At 43.1% G+C, this 9,586-nt stretch overlaps 1 protein-coding gene across 1 annotated transcript; it reads right to left on the bottom strand.

The window, feature by feature from the left end:
- Positions 1–7,195: 7,195 nt before the first annotated feature.
- Positions 7,196–9,374, bottom strand: LOC136460196 (uncharacterized). The gene is made up of 4 exons (XM_066459992.1): positions 9,045–9,374; positions 8,621–8,942; positions 8,430–8,540; positions 7,196–7,215 (listed from the first exon to the last, which is right to left on the bottom strand). The coding sequence occupies exons 1-4, from the start codon at positions 9,372–9,374 to the stop codon at positions 7,196–7,198; spliced, it is 783 nt and encodes a 260-aa protein (XP_066316089.1).
- Between the last annotated feature and the right edge of the window lie 212 nt (positions 9,375–9,586).

Below are 9,586 nucleotides of genomic sequence, written 5' to 3'. Positions count from 1 at the left end.
ACGATAAAAAACAAGCTGACCCCTCGATCAGACCCCTACTATGTGTGGGGGCTCAAGGGAAGTTGGACTCATACAGAGATCGAATACACAATCGCATGACGATGGCGGATCGATCGGATCCTAGGGAGGGATCGAAATCAAGAGAAATCTTTTTTGGCCCCTTGAATCCCGCAGCTACATGTTCCTAAGGAGTACGATCGTGATATAAGGGAATGATAACCCACCAAGGCATTCCATGGGCAACAGAAGATCGAAGCCCTCGAAGTCCCTCCATCCAAAAAAGCCTACGAAGGATTATCCTACTCTTTCATAGGCTCGGGGGCTACTATCGGGTATCAGTATTAGGGATACCCGACGAAGGGATCTGAGCACCGCAGACGACAAACTCACCTAGATAATCAAGGACGTATTTTAGTCTCAACCGAACTGAAGGGATGGTTTCTGCCTCGCCAGAACCCTCGAGCATGGGCCCCGTGTCGCCTGACCCTGAGGGTACAGGAGCTGTCTTGCCCAACCCTAAGGGCACGGGCTCCATCTCGCTTGACCCCTTGGGCTTAGGCTCCGTCTTGTTAACCTCTTGGGCATGGGTCCCATGTCACCTGACTCAGAGGGTATGGGAGCCATCTTGCCGGTCCCTAAGGGCACGAGCTCCATCCCACCTGACCCTGAGGGCGCGGGCTCCGTCTCGCCCGATGAGGACCCATACCGCCTCGAACCACTATGGGTCTAAGGGTATGACCCTAGGGTTAAACTTCTGACACCGGGAGGGAAGCGGGCACATCTCAACGTGACCCGTGGCCATGTTAGGCCATGCCCGGGGGTTCGCATCACCAACAGTGATGGGTGTGGTCACTGTGCTGCCTACTCCCCGTACGGCCATTGATAGGCACGTCGATTCACCATGTCATCCACCGGGACAGGATGAGATGCCACAACCAGCTGATGATGTCGGGGCATGGCACCAGTGGTGAACAGGAGCCCGACGTGGAGCTATCCCCATCACCATCTATAGCGTTGGCGGGACCCACGTGAAGAAAAGAAGGACGCGATGGCCCTAGAGGCCTTCTTCTCTCTCGCTTTTCTCCTTTCCTCTCTTTCTCTCTCCCTATAACCTACGCCATCCCCTTCACCTATAAAAGGGGAAGCAGGACACCCCATGAGAGCACGAGCACATAGCTGAACAAGCTCAACAAGACTCAACTCGGTTCGATTCTTTCACTAGAGACTTGGGACCTTCTCCCTCTCTCGTCCATTTATAACCCCTACTACAAACTAGTGCTGGTAACACGAGCAGCAGCAGACTAGACATAGGGATATTCTGTCCAAACCAGTATAAATTCTTGTGTCCTCCGAGCACACCATCCGGACCAGACGTACAGATACAAATTTACTAGTCGGTGGTTCGAAACACCGACAAGGCATCAACATATTTTAAGAGTTGCAGTTGCCGTTGGTTAATTATGTTTCTGTGTTGCATCCACATGTATAATAGGAACAACAACGACTTTTAGAGTCATCTGGAGTAGCAGAAAGGATGGTGCCTTGATGATCAGGTCACCACGGTGGAATGCTAATCCTTGGTTAAATCTCACCCAAGCAAGCCCCGGTGCATAACCCCTATTATTTTGCACTAAATTTTATGTTTGTGCATTAAGTTTTAAGGAGTTGAATGAAATCCACTTGATATATATATACTTATCCTATGAGTCTTACTAGTATGGCAGGATCGTGTAGATTGCTCTTCTATAGGACCCGGTAGAAGTCGAGCGATTATCTGTCACTCGCGAGAGATAGGAAAAACATCATTATTGTTATTATTATAAACTATCATATGGAACATATATAAGGATGATAATTAGGGACTAGGCGGAATTGTACTTTGGATCTAGATTAGGTTGGGCAATCGAGTGAGGCTTTGGTTGCACTTGTTCTGCCTACATCGATTAAGGACCGTCCATTGCTGTGGATAGTAGTCAGGTCACAGACTTATTATCCTAATCACATAATTGCTTATGGGAGCGGGAAGACTTATCACTCTCTTGTCATGGGTTCTAGCTCTTTCTAGATCGACTTTTAGGGGTGGGTGTTAGGTGGAGGTCTAAGCACCATACTAAGATCGGGTCTCAGGTGTTGGAGGCTTGGAGTCCAAGTTTAGACGGGGACCTAGACCTCTTGACAGGAGTGGGATGAGTTGGTTTCGTTTGTGCCTGGGGTACAAGCGGAGCGTGTGTTTTGGGGTACCCAGCTAAGATACATTGATTCATGAATCACCGTTTTTGTGAGACGGTATGACTTGGCTATGGTCTAGCACTATAGTAAGAACTATCACATGGAAGAAGATAAAGGAGTGCTGATTACTTACCACATGCTTGAAAGTAGCATAGGTGCTTACCTAGATTAGATAGTTAATGAACTAATGGTGACTACAAATAAAATTAAATATAAGGATGCACGTTTAGTAAGGTTTCCTGCAGATGCAATAACCCATAAGCCAGATAGCCTTGTATATCCTTGGAGTCTTTTTATTTTTCTTCTGTCGGGTAAGTCTTGCTGAGTATAATCGAGTACTCAGGGTCCTATTTCCCCTGTTGCAGGTGACCGGAGAATACATAGAGCTGACTCTTGTACGTGGAAACCTTCTGATGGACCCAGAGAGGATTCCTTTCACGCTACGACCGTAGTGTTTATTTATAACCCTCACTAAAAGTTTTTAGAAGAAAAATTTTAAGATCTACCATCATATCTGGTTTATAAATGTTCACTATGTTAATGATTCACCATTAATCTTTATTTCTGATGTAACTCTGATCATATGTTGTTCTCTGCTGTAAGATAAAAATATAAACCTAAAATGTATAAACTCTTTTACATGTAAAACTGTCTTAATTCCGCTGTTGCATTCAACTTATTTAAGTACTCTAATTGTCGGTGCAAAAAATAACCAACAAGTAAATATTTATAGTTTTATCGTGTGTTGTGATCGGATGTGGCCTAGCACTCAATGACACATGATTTATATTGGTTCAGGCAACGTGCCCTATGTCCAGTTTCAATCGGTCGGAGACTTTATTCCTGAGCCCAGGTACTCGAAGTTTGCTGTCGGGTTACAAACGAGTAGAAATAATAAGGGGGTGTTAAAGGCCCGGTCGGTCTCTAAACCAAAGGGCCGAAAGTGACGGGGGCTCTAACGTGTGCTAAGTATTGAAGCATATACTTTGTGTAGCTTTAGAGTTCTAAAGCTATTGGGCTATTTGAGTTCTCAGATCCTCGAGTGCTCAATCATCTAGCTTCTCTCTTTTTAGGAGAGCTAGAGAGCCAGAATAGCCAGATATCCTCAGATCCTCTTTTAGGAGAGAGCTCATCCCCTTTTATAGTCAAAGAGGATGGGCTCTTACAAGTCAGAGAAAGAGAGAGAATGTATACGTGTGCTACCTAGTCTTGTTGCCCACGTTGTCGGGTACGAGACGGTTGTCGGCACCGATAATACTGTTTATGTCCAAATGCATGTGGCGGGCTCTACCGTGTTCGTCTAGTATGGCAAATGTCGGCGTCTATAATACTGTTTGGGTTCTGACACGCCTGGAAGGTTGCATAGTGCCTATCTGGCATGGCCTAGTGGCATCGTCCTGTAGGCACGCAGGATATGGCAGGGTACGGTCCTCAATATTGCGGTTTGACTTGAGCGCCTTACCTTATCTGCTCCGCCTGATCCCCGGGCCCTTACCGAGCGGGCGTCCCCGATCGGTCGTTCCCAGTCGGCCCCGACCGTGTCGGTCGGGGAAGAGCTGTAAGCAGAGGTCCGACGTATCCCCAGTTGAAAAAGAAGGTTGGAGTCGGACTATGTCCCCACCTTGGTCAGGCCTTCCGGTCGGGGACCATATCGTTCTCTGGCTTGTCATTAGGTATCTGGGCCGGCCCGGGAGGCGCGCGTTGTCGCTACACCGTCTGCTGGACCGAGTTTTTGCTGAGAAGAGGACCCATTGGGGACCCCGGGTTTCTGAACCTGACACTAATGTTGTAATAAAGTAATGCAAGAAATGATTAAGAATGTTGTAAGCTTTATTCTCTTATTTATGATCCTGATGGAAAAATATGGATTTTTGAGTTCACCCTTGAGGTGTGCTCGACGGAACGGCACGATTTAGTGCACTCTCTTAAGTAATTAGTGTCTAATATAAGACAAGTACTCTTGAAAGGATATTAAATTAGATGGTTCTACCACAGCACGCCCCTGGTTCCACCAGTGGATGCTAGACCAAGACGCCAACTCCACCGATGTCCACGCTAGACGGCTAATGAGTGGGTGATGCGCTGCTGGTAGGCTGGTAGCCCAGTCCGCCAGTGTAGGAGATGCCAAGACGTAGACACGTAGCGCGTAGTGGTGGACTGCCAATGCGCGGTGCACACAAATAGTGAAGCAAATCAGTGTTCCATTTCTCATTTCTTCCTGATTTCCCGGTCCCTATGTCCAGGTCTAATCCTCTCTATTTCAAATTTTCAATTGAATAAACTAAACTCATGGATTATTTATGCTGAAATTTGTTGACTTCTACTAGAATTACACAATGAAAAGGACTAGACATTGAAATCCATTTTATTCTCTAGTATATTGTGCATCATATTATCTATTTTTGTTCGCTAATAAATTATATTTTTATATTGCATCCCTATTGATTTTAAATGTTCAAACTTCCATGTATAGCTTCAGGTTCACTTGTTAATATAGTAGTAGATGATATGATAGACAGGGAGCCGGGGATAAACTAAATAATTATCTATATTTAGGTTTAGGTACTTATTTTGTACCACATCATGTTCTTATCGTGTTTGTTGTACAAATATGCATGGAATTGATATATCTTCTTAATTTGTATTTTATCCATTGCTTTTTGTGAACCATTGTTATGTAGGTTTATTATAAATTGCCTAGGCACTTTTTTTTTGCAAATTACACAAGTACAGACGCAGACGTTCGACGCGCACGCACATTCACCCCTATGAACACACATACGCAAACCCTACCCCTATGAGCACCTCCGAAAGACGGTGCCGACACATTTCAAGATTGACGAAGTCACCACAGGCGCCTCGCTGTCGACGGGAACGTCGCCTACCGCTGAAAGCATAACGCCGTTAAATCCTAGAATAAATCTAGGAAAATACGATCACCCATACAAAGTCGATGACTTCAACCTAGATGGACAGGTTACACCACAGAGAACCTAACCAACTGCTCGGATTTTTGCCAGCTCCGCCCTACATGGAGGGAGTATGGATTTGATTTGAAGCTTACTTTGCTTATAGTGAATAAATTCGCTATAAACCAGTTGGTAATGACACATGGCCCGTACGTTGCTACCAACACAAAAAGAATTGACAAAAAAACGATGATTATTCTAAGAAAAAGGTGCCTCAAGGAAGACATCTCAGCGACAATCTCGGCGAGGCCAAGAATACCCACTGTTTTGACCAGTAGCACTAGTAGTAGAGTTCCCTGTCCCGTGCTGAAGAGACGAGTCACGAGTAGCTCTGTCTACTGTTGCATACAAAGGCACAAAGCTGTGCGGTCACAGACTCACAGTGGCTAACATGGGAGATTGGAGAGTGCACACCACTTTGGCGTAGGATGATAGTGGCTTAAACAGTGGCAACCTGGATTCCGAGAGGCGCATCCTGGATCCGTTTTGCAGTAAAGGACGTTTCACATTTTCATTAAAATCATTAAAATCGCTGCCAAACCTATAAAGGAAAAAAAAACCGTTTCATAAAATGTTACCTAGAACCGATTCTTTTTTTACTAGTTTCCCAAAATTTTGTAAAATTTTTCAAGATTCTCCGTCACATCGAATCTTTGGACGCATGCATGAAGCATTAAATATAAATAAAAAATAAAACTAATTACACAGTTTAGACGAAATTCACGAGACGAATCTTTTAAGCCTAATTAGACTATGATCGGACACTAATTGCCAATTAACAACGAAAGTGCTACAGTATCATTTCCCAAAAAAAATCGCCAACTAAACAAGGCCTTAGAAAACACCCAAAAGCTATTTATCCTTGTTCTAGTTTTAGCATTAAATAATTCAACGAGCTAGCACAGTTCCACGAAGTGAATGTGAGCCCAAAACTTTTTTAACGAGAATTTTAAACCCTACCAAACACACCTATCAAGTGTCAACAGGGTCATTGTTACGAAAAAAGGAGTATTAACTAGAACAAAAGATATTTAGTCAAAGCTAATATTTATTATACTAAATATATATCATTAGATTAATCATAAAAAATATTTTATCATATATTTATGTAGAGCCATAAATGTTAATATTATTATTTTAAATTTTTAGTAAAAACTAAAATAATTTGACTCGGAACAAACCTAAAAATAGATACTTTCTGGCATGGAGGTGGTATTATGCAAAAGCAGGAGGCCATGATGCAGACTGATTTCAGTAGCAAAAGGTAAGTGAACCAACGGGTATAACGGTCATCTGGGGCACAAGCACAATGCACAAACACAAACACAAACACAAAAGCAAGCGTGATCAGATTATGTACTATCCTTTTCCCCTCAAAAGAACCCAAGGCTGACAAGGGTAAAGGCCCCGCCGCGTACTACGCTGTGAATCTTGCTTGCTGCTGCCTGCTGGGGTAGTTTCACCTGCTTTAGTTTATCTTAACCAAAGTGCGCACTGCTTGTAAGACAGCCGAGAGCCGACAGCTCTCCCAGTCCCCAAAAAGCTAAAGGCTAAAACAACATCACAGTCACAAGCTACGCTTCCACCCTAAATTTTTAAAAAGTGCTACAGTACCTATCACATGGAATGTTTATGGTCCATGCAAGGAGCATTAAATGTAGACGAAAAAAACTAATTACACAGTTTGGTGGAAAATTACAAGACGAACGATTTGAGTCTAATTACTCCATGATTGAACACTAATTGCCAAATAAAAACGAAAGTGCTACAATAGCTCTAAATTCCAACTTGCTGAAACTAAACACGCGCTTAAACAATGGCCGCAGCTTGCAAGACTTGCAGTTTGGGACTGACCGGCAGATATTCCAGCCAGCAATCAACAGTTTGGGACTGACCGGCAGATATTCCAACCAGCAATCAACCGGTCAAATCAAGGATTAGCAAACAATTAAGAAACTATAGAAAAAGGGCTCAGTACAGTACTGCTAAAAGAAGATTCACGGTTCAAGCCTGCTCACTGCAGTATAAACATCATAGCAGCAGCCACCAGTGGCAGTAGCAGGCAAGAGCTGGCAAAATATATTCTTCTCGAATAATAATTATCATTATCGACAAGATCACAAGTGTTGTTCTTGGGGTGAAGGGAAAAAAAGTATTGCTGAGTTCTGACCAAGATACGTACTTCAGAAGCAAGCAAGCACGCACATGGCAAGAAAGCCAGGATATCAGCACCTCGGCCATACCTGAAGAAAGTTGCACCGTTCTTTACATATTTTTGTTGCGCTTTGGTAGATTCTCTTCCATGTACAAAATTGAAAAAGCCATGCCATTTCGATGTGCATATACCAGTTCAAAATCTGTTAGTCTGAGGCCATGTTTGGTTTTCATAAGTCAGGTGACTTATTAAGTCAGGTGACTGAAAACCAGTGACTTATAAGGCCAGTCTCAGTGGAGGTTTCATGGCACAGTTTTCAACACACTTATATTTTGGAAACAGTGCAGAAGAGTTTCATTCCCATGAAACTCTCTCTACTCCCATAAAACTTTCATCATCTCTCTCTTCATTAGTACAGTGCCATGTCAGCATATTTAATGCCTATGAAACTCTATTAAACTCCCATTGAGACCGGCCTAAGTCATGCATGTTTGGTTGTAGATGACTTATAAGCTCATTAATGACCTTGTTAACCCCACCTCCCCTCCTTCCCTTCCTGCGCACCCTCCCTGTCCAGCGGCCATCTCATTTTATTGATTACAAATCCATTACAAATGTGCATATAAATATCCATACAAGTATCGATACAAGTCGTCACACAGAAATACAAATTGCATGGTTCGGCATTGAAACAAATACAAATTACCTCCTTCTATGCAATCCTTCCACTATCCAATCACGAAAAACGTTCATGTTATGATCATCACTTGTGTTTTGCCCCTGTGCTTGAGTTGCACATCTTCGACGTTGGTGTCGGCATCGTAGCCGACTAGGCTCATCCCCCATAGGAATGAACTCCTCATCATCATCACACTCTTGGAAATCTCTATCCTCCAATTTACTCTCTCTAATGTAATTATGTATAGCCATGCATGTTGAAATAATTTGACTTTGTTTTGGTAGTGGATAAGAGGGCATGTGTAACAAAATCCTCCACTTGTTCTTCAGTACACCAAAGGAACGCTCTATTGCATTGCGAATTTGGGAATGTCTATGATTAAAGGTTTGTTTTTTACCTCTTGTTGGTGGACCTTGGTTGTACTCCTGTAAATGGTACTTTGTACCTTTGTACGGTGCAAGATAACCAGGCTGGTTAGAGAAACCCGAGTCCACCACATAAAACTTCCCTACAATGTTAATGTTAACTGTTAGAAAAGTGGCAATCATCGAATTGATCAAAGAAATGTTTATCAAAATCCAAATTCACCTTGGGGAGGATGTGGGAAGAGGCTTCCAAATTTGTCAAGTGCTGCCTTGAATACCCTCATGTCATGAACCGACCCAGACCACCCAGTAACAATAAAGGTGAATCTCAAGTCAAAATCACAAATTGCTAGCACATTCTGACTGGTCTTTGATTTTCGGTTCATGTGTGTGATGAGCTCTGTCATTGGCACGACCACCTCTATATGTGTTCCATCAATGGCTCCAATGCAATTGTCAAAGAACGGAGCAAACATTGGATTTCGTACTCTTGGATGAGGTGTCATAAACTCTGGATCTAGTGGCCGAATAATGTCTCCTACCAACTTAACGAAACATTCCAACAGTTTATCAAACTTCCTATGAAGTGTCTCCATTGATCTAACATAATGATTTTTAGCCTGCCAAATAGATTGAGGGGCACTAACCATCCATAAAAACATTGCTAAAGATTCCACTAATGACATCCTCCTAGTCGACCTCAATCCATATGATTGCACTAGTAAATTGTGCAGGCTATCAAACACTGCCCTTTCCATTCTAAACATGTTGTAACATTCAGTACTATGCCCTAGTGTCCGGATGACCCAATCATATCCACTCTCTTTAGCTTGTCGGTACTCTTTTCTATTTGCCATGTTCTCAAGGTGGTACGTATCAATGAGTTCTGTAGCGCTGAATATCAAATTCTTCCTCTGCTTTGCTGCTGCGGCCTCCTCTTCCTCCTCTTCTTCATCCTCCTCTGCCCACTGGTCCATGGTGGCAGCAATCCAGTGCTACAAACAAATATGCAGCATCAAATTAGTACCCATAAGTGACAGAATAGGGTGGCTCATATGCACAAGTTCACACCAATTCAAAACATGCTCACAAATATTACTCATGACATCCATACTTCACTGAACACAAATAGTTCACATCACTTGACACAAATACTTCACATCACACAACAAAAAGTTCAAACGACATG

Source organism: Miscanthus floridulus, chromosome 6 (genome assembly GCF_019320115.1).
Source record: "Miscanthus floridulus cultivar M001 chromosome 6, ASM1932011v1, whole genome shotgun sequence".
In the NCBI taxonomy this organism is placed as follows: domain Eukaryota; kingdom Viridiplantae; phylum Streptophyta; class Magnoliopsida; order Poales; family Poaceae; genus Miscanthus; species Miscanthus floridulus.
Note: the sequence above shows the minus strand (reverse complement) of the source record. Positions and strands in the feature narration are given on the sequence as shown.

What these genes read in the sequence shown, in the direction of transcription:
- LOC136460196 (XM_066459992.1), bottom strand. Translation starts at nt 9,374, where the DNA reads ATGGACCAGTGGGCAGAGGAGGATGAAGAAGAGGAGGAAGAGGAGGCC. An exon ending in TAGCAATGTTTTTATGGATG is followed by an intron (nt 8,943 to 9,044) that starts GTTAGTGCCCCT and finishes TGTTTCGTTAAG; the next exon opens with TTGGTAGGAGACATTATTCG. An exon ending in CCAAGGTCCACCAACAAGAG is followed by an intron (nt 7,216 to 8,429) that starts GTAAAAAACAAA and finishes TTTATACTGCAG; the next exon opens with TGAGCAGGCTTGAACCGTGA.